At 39.0% G+C, this 20386-nt stretch overlaps 1 protein-coding gene across 9 annotated transcripts in view; it reads right to left on the bottom strand.

The window, feature by feature from the left end:
* The window catches only part of RhoGEF2 (Rho guanine nucleotide exchange factor 2), a 291915-nt gene that overhangs the window by 256862 nt on the left and 14667 nt on the right, over positions 1-20386 (bottom strand). Inside the window, exon 1 of one of the 9 annotated variants that reach the window (XM_083111365.1) lies at positions 12595-12663. The exons of the other annotated variants lie outside the window; for them this stretch is intronic. Within the exon in view, the coding sequence (XP_082967491.1) occupies positions 12595-12655 (61 nt within the window). The 5' untranslated portion in view covers positions 12656-12663. Of the gene's footprint in view, positions 1-12594; positions 12664-20386 lie in introns of those variants that run through there. 9 annotated transcript variants of the gene reach the window in all.

The raw sequence follows: 20386 nt of genomic DNA on the forward strand, positions 1-20386 counted from the left end.
TGATGTAGAGGCACATTACATAGCGATTCGAATCCCTCTTTAAAATGTAAGTCCATTCCCGATTAACCTATCCGAGCAAAAAGTGGACCTAAAACAAAGATCTTGAAGTTGTAAACGCAGCTCCAAATCGGAACGGCGGATTTCAGATTAGCGTTCTAATATGTACTTGCCACGCTTTAGTACGTTTACTAATTAAATTGAAGACTGGCTACCTTTATTTTCACCATAACACGTGCACACAGACTGAAATGTACGATTCATTATCTTACATATGTCTCCCACTCACAGACACGTTACTTCCCAGCCCGTAGGCGGAAACTGGTGTTATTTAAAACTTATCTACCTTACGTCACCGCTTCTTTTACTAACAGCTCAAACGAACTTGCACAACAGACTGCTTGCCGCTCGTCAAAGAAAAAACAACCACAATGGTAAAACCTAATGCGTTTTATATAAAATATGCTTCACGATATCCTGGTGGCAGTCATTTTCTTGATAGAGTAACAACTGAAGAGCGTATGCAGTTAAGAGAAGATGTACTTACGAAACGTCGGCTTGAAAAATTGCTGCTTGCATTAGAAATATTCCTTGGACTGAACTAAAATGCGTGGATGAACAAACAACTTTACGGTTTCTTGCTGAAGTAGTTTGTTAAATTACATTGTATTCTACTTCGCTTTTCTGCCACTTTTGGCTAATCGCGATGAGTATGATGGGTTGATTGATTTGGTTTATTTTACTTCGCTTTTCTGCGACTTTTGGCTAATCGCGAAGATGAGGACGTAAAGTAAAAAAAAAAGTTCCCGTGCACAAAGTACGGGGCATGTTGGGGAAGGGTCCCACACATTATCGATCTCGACCCTCTTGGAGGTGATGTGATCAGCACCACGCTCCGGCCGCCTTTACACTTCCCTGGCCCTGGGGTTGCAAAATACAAATCGACATGTGAGTTACGTTTTAAGGAAATGCCCAGGTACCTACTCTGCTAAGCCTAACAACCGGCTCATATTATTGAGTTCTTAGTTGCCCAGAACTTTCCTTACTTCTTCATTTACAAGAGTTGAATTTCTCATTTGTATCAATCGTGTAATACAATAAAATAATTTAAACGATTTAAAACAATTATAATTCGGATTTAAGAATTAATTTTGCTTGAGGGTCCCGATGAAGAACGCGTGTCTTGCCGACTTTTTTCTCAGCTGTAACCCTTCCGAAATCCTATAAAAATGTTCAAACGTAATCAACATTTGTTTAATCAATGAAGGTATTTACAAGCTTTAAAACAAGCATAATTCGGACTTCAGAAGCAATTTTGCTTGTGCGTAATATTTACCCAGCGCGCGTCCTGCCGGGTTAACAACAATGGATCTTGACCAAACCCTTTGCACAGCGCATTTGAAACTTGAATTAGCATGAAAAAGGATTTGAAAAGGTCGAAAGTCCTAATCCGGATATTCCAATGACTCACTCTGCGACGATGTATGTATATCGCCACGATATTTCAGCGATGCTACACCTTCCATCCCGTTTGCAAGGAAATGGTAAAAAACAAAGAAACGAAAGGTAACGTCACGGTTACCAGCAAGACGTGGACAAGCAACGTGGAGTGCTTCCCAAGGTAGAAAGGCTTGCACAGCAACACTTGCCCGTTCGGGGGAAGTGGCAATGAAGTTCGAAATAAGCGATTCACCTCTCACCATTCGCCCACACCGAGGGCCACTGGAAAAGTTACTTCAGATGGGAGCCGCGTACCACGCATATGATTGTGCAAGCACTCGGTGACGTCGAGAGGAAATTGGCAAGTAAGAAATTAGGCCAGTGCATGCTCGGTTTAAAAACTATACTCCTCCTTAAAGGATATACATTGGATAATGCAACCGGAATCCCAAGTAGGGACGTAAGTTCGTTTCTGAATTATACACACATGTATGATACGATTGAATGATTGATTTGTTTTATTTTACTTCGATTTTGTGCCAGTATTGGCTAATTTGCGAAGATGAGGATGAGTGATAATATGATGAAATTGATGGACACTCACAAACATCCATGCCCAGGTCGGGATTCGAACCCGGGACCCCTGGCGTCGTAGCGCGATGTTCTAACCACTCCGCCACACGTATATGAATTCGAGAAGAAAATAGTTGGTAGCCAGAAAACTGTTACATTGGATTTCAAATAAATTAAGTTTCTTTCTGTTTTTTTATCTTCTTACGTCGCTTTCTTACCTATCTTGCTTGATCGCGACAATGAGGTATGACGAAACTGATGATAAACAAGCACGGTAACAAATGCAAACCTTACTCAGGATTCCAACATTACACTAACTCAATATATTTGAAAACATTCCAGTGGAAGGGAGGAGCCCCAGTAACTACTCTTAAAGCATCAGAATTATGTTGTTCCACCCACCAAAAATTAGCAACCAGAAGTGCGATTTCCCCTCATTCATCTTCATGCAGTACTCTGTGGGCCAATCACTAGAGCACGGAAGCCGCCAACACAAGGGGGAGGGGGGAAGAACAGTTTCCAAGCAGGGTTGGGATTTAGGGTAACAATCCGGATGTCAATATTTAATTACTTCGTTCTAGAACCACAGCATCGCGAAATGTTGTCGAAGGCATACATTGAGTTCACCAACTGTGATATTTGTGTCACTTCTTTATATCAACTGTGATGTTGGTAAGTCACTTCTTTATATCGTGATGCCGACAAATTAATATCGTTTACTCCTAGGAACATAGGCGCCGACTTGGGGGGAGGCACTTTCTGCTCCCCCTTAAATTCACATCGAGGGACAGCTATTATATATATAATATTGTTGATATCGAACTTTGCCTCACCACACCAATTTATTTTAAGTTTGCGCCTCTGCCTAGGAACCATGCATTTCCGCCATGAAGAAAACGGAGCTGAAGTTTAAAAACGTAAATCTTGTTTATTACACAACAGTATAAGTATTTATTATGAGTAAGTTTGTAAGTATTATAATTATTACGAAAAGTGATGGTATCGTCATATTCCAAAGTACAAAATAAAAATTGAGCAACATAAAATATAATCTTTGACGCATATCCGTTCCAGAATAGCACAAATAATCCAATCGGTAAGGATCTATTTGAAACTGCGGACGCATGCTAACAGTATGTGATGTGCCCCTTCCCCAATAAAAATTTCTAGACCAGTACGTACTCTTCGCAACATCTTAATTGACCGCCCTGAAAAATTCAAGTCCTGAATTCGTAAATTTGGCAACATAGCGCTTCAGAGTCCACAAATGGTATCCAACTTAGCAACAGTGTTTCTTGTGAATTTCTTTAATTCTTTCAAATTCCATGAAGTTAGAATCCCTAAACCAGTAATATAATACGTAATTAAACAACAATCGTAAATTGGAAATACGAATATTGATATATTTTTAAGAGTATTCGTTCTGAAATTGAAAAAAGGGGAATTTATGTGCAGATGGAAACACTGATCTGGTTCTCCACCACCTGGAGAGAACTGACACAACATTTCAATGCAATGAAGCAAATTTCTCTCGATTTTAGGCAAAATTACAGTAAAGAAAATTGCACAATACCGGACGATTCTACAAAGTGCGTCTTTTACCTTACCTGTGGCGAAAAATTGTACGGAACTCCGGCAAAATGTTCTTTCAACGGAGTTAAAACTTGTTTTACAGAGTTTCACGTTAGTAATCTCCTGGAGGAGTTGTTTAGATGGTCGTCTTGTTACACTTTTAGGTCAAGAACATCGTAGGTTCAAATCTCACCCACTCCTGATTATTTTTTTTTATTGTTATTTACCGAGTACGAAGTGTTGTAATAATGTAATATAAGATTATATTAAATCACTGTAAATATTTATGCGATGCATACCTCGGGAACGTTTCTACTCAACTTCTTGATTTTTCAGTGATTGGCAGTGTTTTAGCAAAGACCTTTCTATTCATTCAGCTGCCATAAGTTAACACACATTAAATATTTATGTCATAAATATATGTTCTTAAACAGGATGTTGTACTCAATGTGTCCCGGGTTTTGTATCAGGTGGAGGCTCATTGCACAGTGGTTCGGATTCCTGTTTAAACTGTAGGTCCAGTCCGATTAGCCTATCTGTGCATAAAGTAGACTTAAAACAACAACAACAACACACACACATACTATCATACACACAAATACGATGTTCTTTGTTTGTGCTCTTCACTGCGGACCTAAAATATACGTCGGACTTTCAAATGATACAACCACAGATATTATGCTATATTCAACGTTTGAAACTACCCACCTCAGACTTTACATCATGCATGTTTCTGCATCCGGAAATGCTGGACGTAACTTGCATAAATATCAATGAAAATATCCAAGAAACGTAGATAAGCATTCTCGTCGAAAGCCGTTTACTTTCCAAAAAAGATTTTGCAAAGAAGAAGGTTTGAACCCACGACCTTCCATTCCGCAAGCAAACACGATGCCCCCTACACCACACGGTTCACGTTATTTCATGCACTCGATTCGATGGATGAAGACATACATATTTCTGTTGTGGTGTAGTGTAGTGTGAAGTGGGAAGTTTTAGGTGTTTGCTGCAGTCTTTAGGATAGCTGAGGAATGCTTGTAGGATTAAACATGATGACTAATGATCGGAAGTTGGTGACCTAAAAAAAAATCAAAAGATGCCTATAAAATGGCCTAAAAATAGTAAAAAAAATTATAAAATAATTTTTTCTGTGAAAATCAAAGCTTGATTTTTTCATAAATTACAAGAGAGTAAGTAGTCTAATAAAGTCGATGAAGCCAGTTGCTTGGTGGTTGAAACCACTGAAGCCAAGGGGATAATGTAGATTTCTTTGTTCACTTCAAGTTTACATAAAATATATATCAAGGTTTTTCTTTATAAATCATTCATCTCCTTTCCGGTGAAGGCACATAGTGGTTCGGGTCCTACTTCAAACTGTAGGTCCAATCCCGATTAGCCTTACTGTGCATAAAGTGTACTTAAAACACCAAATCAACCAATTCATCTCCTTTCAGAGTGGGCCTTCTACGATATTGAAGTCGGCCAGCATCCGAAAATACATACAGTCCTACTTCGCGTATATACCAGAGTATAATTTCATTTAATATTATGACTAATTTTACTTTAAAGTGCAATCTGCAATCTCCCAGATGCTTCTTCCCCCCTGGAAGTAGTAAATTTTAACATGAACTACCTGGAGAAGAGGTAGCGTTCTTGATCCTCACGAGGGAGGTCGTAGGTTCGATTCTCCACCTAGGCAGGTTTTTTTCAGGAGTATATCGCTGGGTGTAAAGTTTATCCACCGTGCTAAGAAGTTAATATTCGTCTCTGTATTTCACGTGGTGGAAGGAAATAGTAAGATTAAGTTATTTTGATGATAGGAGAAAGCCACATGGCATGTGGAATGCGCAGAAGATCTAAGTCTTTGATGGTGGTTTCGAATATTGCAAAGTTAGTGGCGAAAGTTTGTTCGATCTGATACTTGTACTTTCTGCTGAAATAAGACAAACATTTTAGATACAAAGCCGTGACGAATTAACGATCATTATGATGTTTTGACTTTTTTGTTTGTCACTCACTGTATAAATACTTATTAGGCGTAGTTTCTTATCGCATCGGCCTCCGTCGCAATAACCATTTACTTACGTAAATTGGCGATTTACTCTTAGTTTTTGACGCATGGTAAGATGGTAGTTAGGGGATTGACAACAGTCATTACGAAGGAACGGACTTAAAATTCCAAATCTTAGCAATTTGAACTCCTTAACTCTCTCCTTCGTTACACTAATGCACTACATCACTACTTAACATAACTGAATATGTTTTCTTTTTAGCAGGGCTATATCGAAATAATCAATATTTTAGGTGTCAGTGAAGAACATAAACAATACATAACTTAAATAACATTACATTCTGCATCCTGAATGCATATATGTGCATTAATCATGATGTGTGTGTTAACACAACTTATGAAGAATAACTAAATAAAACACCTTAAATCTTGGAAATCTGCAACTTCTAAGAGGAAAAATGCGCAGAAGTGACGTCCCTCAAGTGTGCATCGGATTCATTTTTTTAAATATTCTAATATCAAAGGTCTCAGGTCAGCAAACAAAAACAAAAAAAGGAGAGGGTGGGATTTGAACCCGCGACCTTTTACGCTTGACAAAAAATAAGGATAGTCGCATCTAACCAACTGCTCTACGTTAACTTGACGACGTTGACCCCTTAAAAACATGTTGACGTTTATGAAGATTGCCACCTTCCAAGCACATTTTCTCGACAATTCGTGAGAAATATTATTTTTTGAGAACTGTTCGATATTATGCAAGGTATTGTAAATAAAATGTCCCATAAACTCCTCACAAATTTGCTTCTTTCTGCACAAACGTGATGGCGATTTCTTCCAGGTGGAGAAAAACCGCATTTAGTGTTTCAAACCCCTTTAATTTCAAGTCGAGCAAGCAGAATCGTAAAAATTCCTCAAGGTTATTTTTTCAATGTATTATTTCTGTTTGATTGTGTATTATAATAGCGGTTTATAGTTTCTAAGTTCATGGAAAGTGTTAAATTGAAAACCTCCCACCGCAGCGTTTTTCGTCTAGTGGAAGGACCAACTCAAAGTTGGCTACTCTCACCTGGAGCCGAAGTGCAATGTTGCTAAGTTTACGAATTCGGGACTTAGAATTCTTTCGGGGCGGTCAAATAATATGTTGCGAAGAGTACACCTCTGCGTAACATTTTTTTCAATTACCACAGGCCCGGGTCCAGAGAAACAAAATTTGGAAAGATTTTTAAAAATGATGTTCGAAAAGTAAGAAAGAAATGCAATATTTTCCAGACTATTCATTTGAGGTATTTAACGACAATGGTAATTATGGCAAAAATCAATTTAGAATTATCCATACGGACCGGAACTTCAACCCTCCGCCCTTTCTCCCATAAAGCACAGCCTCAATTGTTAAAACTCAAACTTGTCAGTTATAATGTTTGTGACTGATTGGTTTCGGAAGGGGGGGGAGGGGCTAGAAAAGAGAAAACAACCTTGGGCGAGCATTTCTTAAAATCAGACTTCCATATGATTTGAATGATTTATTTTACGTTGCATTTCTGCCACTTTTGGCTAATCGCGAAGATGAGGATGAGTGATGATATGATGAAATTGATGAACAGACACCCACAAAGAACACCCATGCCCAGGGCGGGATTCGAACGCGGGACCCATGGCGTCTTAGCGGGCTGTGTTAACCACTCCGCCACGGCGGCCTGCAATCCCGAAGATAATGATGACAGATGACGGGACAAACACATATGGACAACCCCCACCCCAAGTCCCACAGGATATTATACTGGACATGAGTCCAGACGTCAGTCTCTCGTTAGTTTGCAAAATGCAGCTCAGGATGTACTACGTGGAAAGAAGGATGAAAGGGGGTTATGGGGGTGAGAACCCCTCACGTTTTTGTAAAAATCAGGCAATATAATAATTCCGCTCCATATTCCTATTCATAATTGTACACAAAATACTTCTTTTTCAGCAGATGAGCCACCTTCCCGGGCTTTAAAAATTCCGGGTGCTCCTATGACCACTACACGACTTAACTTCACTCAATTCGACAGAAAAACCTCCCACTGCTTGTGCACGAAACGACAGGGCTGCGGTTCTGCAAAACTGATCCATGACGCAACGGCAAACCTAAATATCCGACTGTTTAGATACTTTTCAATCTCTATCCAAGTCCCTGACGCTAATCGTATCGGCTATATTTAAGTTGCGGAACACAACAGCTCGAATTCAAACGTATTGTGGCCACCGGCCAGAAAGTAACTTAAGTCTGGCCTTGTCGATGCGCAGATGAAAAGCCTTCTCTTTCTTTACTTTACTAATATGCGCGTCGTTAACACGTTTCTACCACGAACTGCGTGCTCATTTCAACACACCGTTTTTACGGCTTCAGAAGCTAGATCTGGCAGTTTTACGCTCGCTTCGTGCTTACATAAGCTAATTGGGATCGACCCTACAGTTTAAAATTGGGTGGAAACCACTGTACAAATGCCTCTGCGGGAATCGAACCCGGGACACCTGGATTAACCACTACGCTGTCGGGTCAGCCCGCTTACCAGTACTGGTCCTACAATTTGAGGTGGATACTTTGGCTTTATTTTTACGTCGCTTTTCTTGAGTTTAGCTCAATCCCGACGACGAGAATCATGATCACATGAAATTGATGTACGGACACAAAAAAAAAAAAAAACACCCATGGCCAGGGTCAAACGCGTTTAGTAAACATTTTGCACTAATTGTGCAATCAAATAAACAACATCTCAAAATTGATCAAGTCGACCTCCGTGGCGAAGTGGTTAACACAGAGCGCTACGATGCCAGGCGTCCCGGGTTCGAATTCCGGCCTGGATATGGATGTTCTTTGCGAGTGTTCCTTCATTTTATATAATCATCACTCATTCTCATCTTCGCGATTAGCCGAAAGTGACAGAAAAGCGAAGTAAAACAACCAAATCAATCACTACATTGGTTGAAATCATAAACAAGCGCACAAGTATTTTTTTAGAAACTAAAAGCATAATTCTAACATCATTACATGTAAAAACATTATTGTTATGTTCAACAAAATTAATGTGTATCAATCTAATACTTACATCCAATTTATTTAGAGAGAAAATTTTATTGGTTATTATCTTAAATTATTTAATAAATACTACTCCCTCTGTCCCATAATTATAGTCCGGTATGCCAAAATGGTGACCTTTTATTTATGTTCTTTTGGATACTTGATCGGCAAATTTGTACTGATCCTTGAGTAATAACGTTGTATGGTTCATTCCCGTGTTTAATTTTCTTCTTCTGTATACACCAATGTCACAGTTTGCCTATCGGACAATTATTATGGGACAACAAACAAAAGTGTACCGGACAATTATTATGGGACAGAGGGAGTAACAATTAATTATAACTATTACGGCCATGATTCGGATCCTAAATTCATCGATTACCAGGCGACAGCGTTAACCACTAAGCTATTGGGAAGGCTTTCCCAAGATCTAGGCATGTTTAATTAGAACTTCAATGATTCTTGGTTGAGTAGTACGGCTAATCGGGACTGGACCTACAGTTTAAAGTGTGATCCGAACCACTATGTGCCTCCACCGGGTATCGAACCCGCGACCCCTTGATTACGACGCTTCCACTGAGTCATCGGGGAGACCCAATTCAATGATTCTTGGTTCAAAGCATGCAGGTAAAGATTGAGAAGATTCACGCATGAAAGTCAAGGGTAAGGGAAAGAGTGTTTGCTGAGAGGGCAGATGTCGCGTTACAGGTGTGTTTGATTGATTGAATTCTTAAATTCTTTTTATGCACATACAGACTAATCGGGACTGGACCTGCAGTTTAAAGTGGGATCCAAACCCTTGTGCAATGTGCCTCCACCGGGTATCGAACCGGGGACTCCTTGATTACAAGGCGACGACGGCGCTACAGGTGTGGGAAAGTTCAGTTAGCAAGAAGCAAATGTGGCAATATTAGAAAACGTGAGGCAAATGTTGTAGAATGAGGTCACTGACTACAAAACGCTACATTACATTGTTCATAAAATGCTGGTCATACATTGCAGATAAGCTGAAATGGTAATAAATGATCTGAAGAGATGTGGTTTTGTAGGTCATTTGGTTGCCTTCTACTTGTGAATGAAGTAAAAACTTTGGGTTTCTTGGCACTTCGACTATTTGCACCGGTCACATTACACAGGGCCAAGCCTTTTAAAGTAACTAAAATCAACACGTGTATCTGAGGACTCAAATCTCCTTACCCGGGTCTAAAGCTGCGGCTGTGAAACGGCGCTCAGCATACATATGGCCAAAACGCAGGGCAACACAATCTTACGGAAAATTATACTGACTGTAGGTTCCAGACGCCGGAGCCTCGTTGGCCTGCAGAAATAAAATTTACCAGGGTACTACGTAGAAGTCAGGTTGACATTTTGATGCTTACGGAAAAGTCTACTTTTCTGTTCGCTGTAAAAACGAAGTCAATGTAAAAAAATTAACGTGGCTTCTGAGAGCTCCTTTTCGTTCTTCGAATAGCACCTATGCAAGAATCTTGCGCATAGGAATATAGTGCATGTGATAAAGTCATACCACTCAACGTAGTTGCTATATTGAAGTTGTGGGACCTTAATATATTATGAGCAGTACAACTACGACGAATATAAAACCATGGGCAAAATAACACAGACGAAATAAACTATTTCTCAGAAGTCACGTGGTTTTGTTTACATTAACTCCGTTCTAACACTGGATGGAGATTAGCTTAATCGTGACGATGGAGATAAAGGATGAAGTCGTGAAAACAGATGAGACATAACATGCCTCGACAGGGGTTTAAAAGACATCTGGCTTCAAAGATACGGAGGCGTCTGAAGTATGGAATTTAAGTGAATCGACTGTCAAAATATTTACACCACAAATTTTCAACATGCACGTTGGAAGAAGTCGTTTCTAATCTACTCTGCAAATTACATTTTTATTACCTAACTGACGGGCTCAAAGAATGTAATGAAGTGATTATTTCTAGTACTCATTTCTGAATATTTTAAAACAGTCTTTTTGATCAACATGCAATGCTCACGACGATGAATTACGATGTTACTTGTGGGAAACATTTGGATTTTTGTCATGTAGCGTCACATTTCTGCCACTTTTGGCTATCGCAGCAGTGAGGATAAACGCTGCTTTGCTGGAATTCTTGAAGGGATACTCCCCCAAAAAACCCAATTGCCCCGATGAAAGTTCGAAACCGGAACCTTCAGTGGTGAGATCATGTCACGGAAATATGAGACCACGGCCAAATGCAGAGTAAATAAGCATGGGTCTTCAGTTACAACAAACAGCGAATTTACAGTTCAGGTGTAAACGAAATTATTGTTCCTAAGATACACAGATTGTCTCTTCTAGCGATGACGATGCTGAGAGTCGAATTATAATAGCAAATCATAAATCTAAGCAAACGCAATTGCTTGTTTCGAGATTGTGAGATTCGCTACTTATAGAACCAACAATTGTGCTGTCTCAATTACTAGGATTAGTGCACAACACTTCTTCCACTACCATGGGAGGGAAGACTACTGAACAAGACAGATTTGCTTTACACACACACACCTTCTGAACAGAAAAATTAATCTAATTTAGATAATTTCAAATATGATTTTCTTTGTCTTGTTTCACATTTCGTTTGTAAGCGCCAATTGCACTATGCATTTCGCCAGACAACACCGCACACGCACCACAGGAAAAGAAATCGACAATACATTACGGTAGCCACACTGACCGCAAACTGAGAAACAAGTGTATGTTGATTTCAACTGTCAATATCCCTCCCACTGGCTTTCCAGTATTGGCATCATATAAACTCTTTGCTTCTACCATCTTTCATGAAATAAGCAAGTAAAATAACTTGGACATGTTGTTTCATTTTGCTATTATCACAATATTAAGGTGGATGGTCTTTGGCACTTCTGCGCCTTCAGGGTCTCATTTTTGGGCGCCCCCCCCCCCCCCGGACTTGCGGCTCCTAGGTTATAGCCTAACACAGCTAAGTGGCAAATCGCCCCCCGTCCACTGCTAATTTGTAATTGATACATATGGAGGAAGAGTGAACAGGTTGCCGAATCTAACGTAAAGCAACAGATTATTCCTTTTAGTAGCTTCCGGTTCTCGTCCAGTCATGACGTCAGAACCAATCACATTGCTTAAAAGTGCTGTGGAAGTAATCACGCCACTCCAGGGATGGTATCCATAAGAGACGACACTGACAGTATCGGATTGTAAATCATTGTCTCGTACCGAAATATGCAGTACAAAGAACATTACATAGCGTGTTACCGCAGGAACTTTACATTGTAAAAGCTTTTGTTTGATATCTAGTTTCGACGTTACGAACTCCCGATAATCGGAATTTTATCCTGAATACATGCAACCACTTAGCACATGTTTACAACTGATACTAATGGATAGACTGCAAACACAATGTATTACTTATTCGGGAGATATTTGCTTCGTAATGTAAATTAGGTTAAGACTCATTTTACAAATGCCGTCTCGAACTGGAGTACAGGTCCCAACTTGATTTTTGCCGACCTCCGTGGCGGAGTGGTTAGCACAGAGTGTGACGACACCAGAGGTCCCGGGTTCGAAAGTCATCCTTACCCGTCGCGATTAGCTAAAAATGGAAGAAAAGCGACGCTGAATAACAAAAATCAACAAGAAATCGCCTTGATTTTACAGAGGTCTATCTGGTCCCGAAACCATCCCTACGTTCAGTTTAGGACCTGCAACCTCTTTTTAAGAATTTGAGTATGTATCACTTGGGCGTTTCCAACATCTACGGGTCCAGGGTTCGATTCCCGATGTGGGTGTATGGTAGTGAGCCCAGTTCTGATAAGCCTATCAGTGAATTAAGATGACCTCATTGCCAACCTTTATTCGTCCTCAAAATGCATTTATCATGCACTGTGCAGAGCAGTTAAAAAGATAAATCAGCCTACTGAAGGAGCTTACCTGGATCGAGGAATTTGTCTTTCCTTTCCGTCATATTAGCAAAGGTACGACAAATGAGCATCAAGTATCCGAAACACGTATCTACGTCATCTTCTGTTTGAAACACACACTACACTGCCAACGTTTGGGGATCAGTCAATACCTTAATTCGCAGCACAACACATCACACTGGAAAAACTAAAGCCCGTGGAGAACCTGGCGTAAGTGCATATAGTAGCCGCACATAAGAACCACTCGTAGGTACACGCGCTCGAAAAAAGGACGGCAAATTGCAACAATGGAGAGCGCAACTCGTACCCTCCAAAGAAAGCGCGAACAACGCTCAAAAGACCGATACTGAATGGGCTGCTGGACTCAAAACAACACCTGGCCTTCTAAAAATATCTTCCGCTCGGCGTTGTCTGTTGCTCGAAGCATCGGAGCAGGCCCTCTTGGACATGCTCCCTCCTCCAGAAGAAAGGACAGATGCTGCAGCCACGGAGCACTCTCGCAGCAGACATTGACAGATGTAAAGCATGGGCGCTACTGCCACCGCGCATATATACGAGGGACGTTCCAAAAGTTTTCAAACTTTTTTTAATGTTCAACTACGACGGTCAGGATTCCCGTGTGGCGCGTCGGCAATTATGTTATTTGCGCCTGCTGCACAAAAGTTACATTTGATAACGATTCGGCGTCCAGTATCATATTCTGGACAACGAAAATATTTTTCGGTGGGTTAAGAAATCAGTGACAATTTATGTTGCATTTTTATCTCCATGTATGTCAAAGTTTAAGTTCACTTTATGCTCAGATAAGCCAATCGGGGTTGGGTCTGCAGTTTAAAGTGGGACCCGAACCACTGTGCAATGTGCCTCCACGATAATTGAACCTGGGACCTTTGATTACAAAGCAAGTGTCACCACTACTTCATCTGGGAGACCCATGTCCTATTTAATGATGACAACAAGGATCAATGATGTCTTGAAATAATTAAAAATTTTGAGTGCGTCGCCACACTTGACCATATTGTCCCCTTCAAAATATACGGGGGGATCCCCTTAACAAAAATCACTACCCTCGAGTTAAAAAAGGGGTGAAATGGGTTCCTTGAAAATGATTAAAAGTGCAAGGAAGGATAAAAATGTGTACAAGGATTTTAAAATCAGCATATTCGATAAGAATATGTACTACTTCATCAGCGAGACCCTACCTCCTATTAAATCGTGACAATAAGGACAATGGTGTACTGCTTAAATGGATGAGATATTGTCGACAGTGGCTGTACAAAGAAGGTGAACATATAATTTCCTGGACAGTAACATTCCAGATATTGCAATATGCATTATGACAAGATTCAAAAGTAATGAATTTCACGGTGTGTAAGGGGTACCTTCCACATAGGCGCCCAAAAGTCAACCTCACTTCCACGCAGTTCGCCCTGGACTGCATTTTGCAGACGAACGAGGCTCTGGCGACTGGCACTATGGCCAGTATAATTTTGTGTGTGTTGTCCTGTTTTTTGTCCTTGTGTGTGCTGAGTGCCACTTTACAGCCTCAGCTTTTAAATAAGGTAAGGATATTTTAGTTTTCAGACACGGTTTTATTTTTGTTATGATAAGGGGCTGGACCCCGCATAGTGTGACGGGTTCAAAATAGCCTTAGTGCTGATGCACCCAAAATTTTAAATTCAAATACAGCCTCAGCTTTTAACGGAAGTCAGAATATTTTAAGATTTTAATTATGCAACGTTAGAGTTGTTATTTGTAACTGTAAGGGGCTGGACCCCGTATAATGTGACGGGTTCAAAATAGCCTGTGCTGACGCACTTAAAATTTTAAATTCAAATTAATAATAAATTTCACAAAAGCTTACATTAGAGGTATAACAGTCTAGATCACCATTATCAATATTCACCTCAACATAAAATAAATGACTGCAGAACTGTAAGAAGTACTCCTTTCACAATCAGCTGACTTTGAGTCACATAAGGAGACTATGATCACAATGTCTCAATTTAGTGATTCAACGGGTCTTTCAATATTTTTTTTACTCGTCACGAAATTTAAAACAGTAAAAAAAATTTACTTAAACCAGGAGAACATTAAAATGCATTCCTTTCATCACACAGCTCTAAAAGCCTAGAGCTTAATCATTCTTCCAGTTGCTTACATGGCACAATACAGTCACATACTGTGCCATGGTGATGGATAGCAGAAAGCAACAACTGCTATCATATCTGGACAGAGTAGCAAATGCGTTGTTTACACGTTGTCTTACCATGGTACCTGCTAGCCTTATTGAAAACTAGGCCCACAGCAAGATGATTCACATCTGAATGTGTTACAGTGCATCCTCCACCTGCATACATTCAGGGGTATGAACTTAGTACCCTGGTGCCTTTAAGATAAACTAGGGTGTCATATCCATGGAATTTTATGGTTCCCCCATTTTCTTTCTCTCTTTTATTTCATAGTTCATTACAATACAATGATACTACAAAAAAATAAAATATACTTGATCGGATATTCGGGTAACCAGAACAATATACCGACTATTGTTAGTAGTTGGACTTGATAGTGGATAAGAAAAGTACGAAATGATGGTATATCAAATGTTGGATAGTGATCTAGAGAAAAAACAATCAAGTTAGCTAATGAAGGAAGTAAGAAGTGAATCTACTGGAAGCCAGCAAGAAAGAAGAAAGAAAATAATAGAATAATAACACAGGTCTGCATGGATTTGGATGACTCACAGATGACTGTTGTCCCTGAATAATTTCAGTATGCTGATTCCAAAAATGAAATCCATTTTTACCCATCACGTGTAGTTTTTCAGAAAATAGCAATATATTAAGTGCCTTTATTTCACAATAAAATGTGTAGTTCCATGATTTCCTCAATAGATGGCTCTGTTCAGATGATAAAATATTGGTTTTCTAGAATACAAATCCTCCAATTTTGAACTATAAATGCACATAGAGTAGTAAGCATTGAATCCACCTTCTATCTTCACAAGACACATTGATATGAAAATTGTAAACTTTGATTACGTAAATTCCATTTTTGAAACCCATCATAAAAATTTCCTTCACAAAATGTACAAAACTCAATGTTAAAATGTAGTGGGTTGATTGAACTTCATGACGTGGAGAAAAATCCTGATCTAGGGGAAAATCTAGATGTAATGGGAAGAAATTTATGTCATATCCGTCATCAGCATTCAAAATACTTCCAGAATCTCCTATTGGTTTGTAAACATCCGAAATTTCCTGTTTAAATTTATTTCATTGTGTTCTGTAATAGGCGTAATGGAATGGTGAATAAGATAATTTTGATTGTGAAATTGTGAAAAACCTTAACATGATGGGCGGAAATGGATATCATGTGCATGATTACCATTCAAAATACTTCCAGAATCACCTATTGGTTTGTAAACATCCAAAATATCCATTGTTTAAATTTATTTTATTGCGTTCTGTAATAGGAGTAATGGAATGGCGAATATGATAATTTTGATTGTGAAATTGTGAAAAACCCTGACGTGATTGGGGAAATGGATATCATTTCCGTGATCAGCACTTAAAATACTTTCGGAATTACTTATTAATTTGGAAACAACCTAAATTTCCCTTGCATATATTATTTTGACGTGTAAAGTAATGGATGTAATGTAATGGCGAATATGATAATTTTGATTGTGAAAAATCCTGACATGATGGGAAAAAATGGATGTCATTTTTGTGATGAGCATTCAAAATATTTCCAGAATCACCTATTGATTTGAAATCATCCGATTTTGTTTTTAAAAATGCAGGGTGGTGTAATAAGTAAATTAATAATAATAATAATAAAAAAATCTAACTGGGAATAATCATCAGTAGGATTATAGATGGTTATTGATGATTATTAGATTATTGGATGCTCCTTTGAAGTTAAATGGTAAGTTACGGATAGTACTAAGTTAATAAGAGTAATGAATGTTAGTGTTTAAGATGCAAAATTGATTTGAATTCTGTCCAATTACTCCCTGTAACATTCCTCCACTTTCTTAGCAGTTTTTGTCTTCAGGTTGAAGGCACATATTGCCATTTTCTGGAGTGTCCTTCTTCAGGGTCGATTTCCTGATCTTGATTTGGTATACGTAGAGAACTCTCAGATCTCCCGAGTTCCAGTTGCTGCCGAGGAAGGTGGGGGGGGGGGGGGGGTAGGTATGAGGTTTTGGGATTGGAACTTGTTAAGTTGTTCATCAGACACCAGGTCCGCAAATGTATTGAGAAGGTTGAAGTTTTCTGATCTTATAATTTGGTAAGTGTTTTTGTGACTAATGCTTGTCTTAACTGGTTAATTTGTGGACTATTGAAGGGGCATTCGTATACTTTGTGTTCCGGGGTGTCTACACAGTCATCACAATACTCCCTTCTCTTCTAAATCTGTAAAGGTATTGACCATGAGACTCGTAGCCTGTTAAGAAATGAATCAATCCTTTTGTAGGTGCAAAGTGATCCCTGGACATCTGATAGTAGATTAAACAGTCTTCTGTCCCGATCAGCGCTGGATCATTCATCCTGCCACTCCCGTATAATGTGAATATTATTATCAGGAGTTGTTTGGGTGAATGCTCCAATCATATCGATTATTTTATCTTCGATTCCTTTCCTGAAAAATTACATGCTCTGTTCTTGATGACCTTATCTATCGGCCAAAAACCAGTAACAACTAGAAGTGCCAGCGTCGATGTCGTGCGGAAGGCTCCAGTCATCCGGAGAATCGTCTTCCTTTGAGAAGATCGAAGTTTCTTAACCCTTGTTACTTTATTTAGTTCTGATGCCCACATAGGAGCTCCATACGCGAAAACCTTGGGATGAAAAGTCCCCGTGCAGCTTTCCCTTCTTCCCTCCACCTCGGGTCATAAGGAAGCATGGTCCACTCTCCCCCGCCCCTACTCGCGGGGGTGCGGTGCACAGGAGTCGTGTGTCTGTGCAGGTTATTTTGCTCGTGGTTGCACTATAGCTAGAGGATCCTATTGTTGCTATCTTGTTTATAATTTTCTCTGCCTTGGAGCCTTGTAGATCTGATCAAATTGTTACATTTTATAGTAGCTGCCCTGTTAGAACAGTAATATCTTAATATTAGATACAGGATGCCTGGGCATTCCATGTCTTTTAAGGTTGTAAATATGTGGGGCCACCAAAGGTTGTCAAAGGCCCCAGCTATGTCCACCATAATTCCAATTATATATTTATTACCATTAGATGTTATTATATCAGTGAGAGAGCATAGTGCGTCACCTGTAGACATGCCCGTCGTAAAGCCATACTGGTCTCCTGTTACCCCTTTCAGGGTTCTCAATTCTTTTAGAATGAGTCTCTCAAACTATTTGCCTATTACATTTAAGAGGCAAATTGGGTATTACGATTTTAGTTCTGTGTCATCCCTGGTTGAGTCCTTTTTTATAATTATTATATCAGCTGTTTTCCAATTAGAGGGAATTTTCTTCTATTTTAAGCACTCGTTAAACAGTTCCGTGACATAGTTTAGAATTTTGGGTTTGGCGATCTGGAGAATTTCCACTGGAATTTTATCCGGGCCCGGAGATGTATTTTTCTTCATGTGTTCTATTTCTATTGCTACCTCTTCTTTTGTAAAAGGTAGGATCGGTGAATTTGTATATGGTAGGTTTGCATGTCTTCAGGTTTCCGTGTTCTGGGCATCGTCTAGAAGCGATCCGTCTAATTCATTATCTCCTCTAAATCCAGTCAGTGTGCAGTCTTGTTTTTGCAGAGTTGAAATTGTTTGGGTTCTCTTGATTTTGCCCGAAGCAAGTTGACATGGGAGACCACATTTATCCCTGCCAGGTTTATTTCCACAAAATTTGCCGAATGTTGTATTTTTAGGTTCTTTAAGTTAGTTTCGTATTCATTTTTTTTTGGATCTGTAAATCTCTAGATATATCTCTTTGTAAGCATGGATATTTGTTTTTTGATAATTTTTTCTTGCTTTCCTCATCGTTCGCTTTAATTTGGTTAGTTTATCATTCCAGGGAAGAGTATTTTTATTTATTTTAAGTTTGGGTGCAGTTTCTTCAATGGCTTGATTGATGCTATTTCTAAGATTACACTGGGGAACAAAAAAAAGATTTTATTTTGCGGCATAAAGTTTAATAACAGTTTCAGCACACAAAACAGCTGTGATTGCCAATTGTATGATTGGTTCAGTTGAATTGACTCCAGTTATAAAAATAAACACACCATGGAAAATGTAGGAGGTAAAATTACTCTACGCTTTTCTAGGTAATATCAAAATTTGATAATGGGCTGAAATTCCCATAAGAAACTTATTTATTTATTTGTAAATTGTTGCTAGGCAACTTATGAAGCATTGCTAGGCAATATATCAGGCACTCAACAAAGCTTAAGGAAGAATACCAAAACATAAAAATGGTTTTAGAAAAAAATTGAATATGCTGAACATAAGTGGCTCGTGTGTGTGGATTTGAAGATGGTGAATTTTTTACTAGGACAGCAAAGTGGGTACACAAAGAATCCCTGTTTCCTATGTTTGTGGGATAGTCGTGCTAGAGAAAAGCATTGGACGATAAAAGTTTGGCCCCCAAGGGAAAATATTAGTGGGAAAAGCTAATATCATTCATGAACCGCTGATAGATAGGGACAAAATCATCCTTCCGCCACTGCATATTAAACTTGGGTTGATAAAACAGTTTGTCAAGGCCTTATGCCTTATGCCACACTTTTCCAGGACTAAGTATTGAAAAATTGAAGGCAGGAATCTTTGACGGACCACCACAAATTCGTACACTCATAAATGATGCCAATTTTACATGTCTTACATCGAATCTGAGGCCTGACTGCTTTGTGTCCGTCGTCAAAAACTTTTTGGGGAATCACAGAGCAGAAAAGTACCCCGATATAGTTGGAAATATGTTGAAAAAGTTTGAGAAATTGGGAGCTAATATGAGTATGAAGATACATTTTCTACATAGCCACATTGACAGATTCCCTGAGAACCTTGGTGATTTTAGTGAAGAACGGGGAGAAAGGTTCCATCAGGATATAAGGATAATGGAAGAAAGGTACCAGGGACGGTGGGATCGCCACATGATGGCCGACTACTGTTGGAGCTTACAGAGCTTACATCCTAAAATGCAATACAGCAGGAAATCGTATAGAAAACGTTTCACATAGTTTGTTACTTCATTGTGTACATATTTTCTTAATTATTATGATCATAGGCCTATATAAATTTATTTTTATAATAATGATTGTAATCACAAAAAGAAATATTAAATTGTTGTTGGAAGTTCATTTATATGTATGTCTTATGTTTCCGCCATTTTGGTTTAGTTGCATTTATTTCATAAATTAGAGCCAATTCAGGAAATTTATTATTATATCATTATTCAGCAGCATGAAATTGCCCCAAATTAGCTCTCAAACACTGTGCCGCAATTTCACTGTTCCCCAGTGTTATCAGCTATGGTTTCTAATGTTTTTGTTTTGTGTCTGTGAGATTTAAGTTGTTCAAAATTTTTTTTGGATCCATTTTCTTCCAGTTGTATCGAATTTCAGTTGGATATGTGTTGTTATTTAAGTTTATCTTGAAAGTAATGATGTTATGATCACTTGTGGTAACCATATCCTGAACCATCCAGTTGTTAATATTGTTTGTTCCATTTTGATTGGTTAAAGTTACGTCAATATTGTTCCAGGCACCTGCTCTCCCTCTATATGTGAGAGGGTTATTCGGTTTATTTTCTACGTTAAAATTATTTTGCGTTACAGAGTCCTCTACTA

This window comes from Lepisma saccharinum, chromosome 25 (assembly GCF_977018435.1).
Source record: "Lepisma saccharinum chromosome 25, izLepSacc3.1, whole genome shotgun sequence".
In the NCBI taxonomy this organism is placed as follows: domain Eukaryota; kingdom Metazoa; phylum Arthropoda; class Insecta; order Zygentoma; family Lepismatidae; genus Lepisma; species Lepisma saccharinum.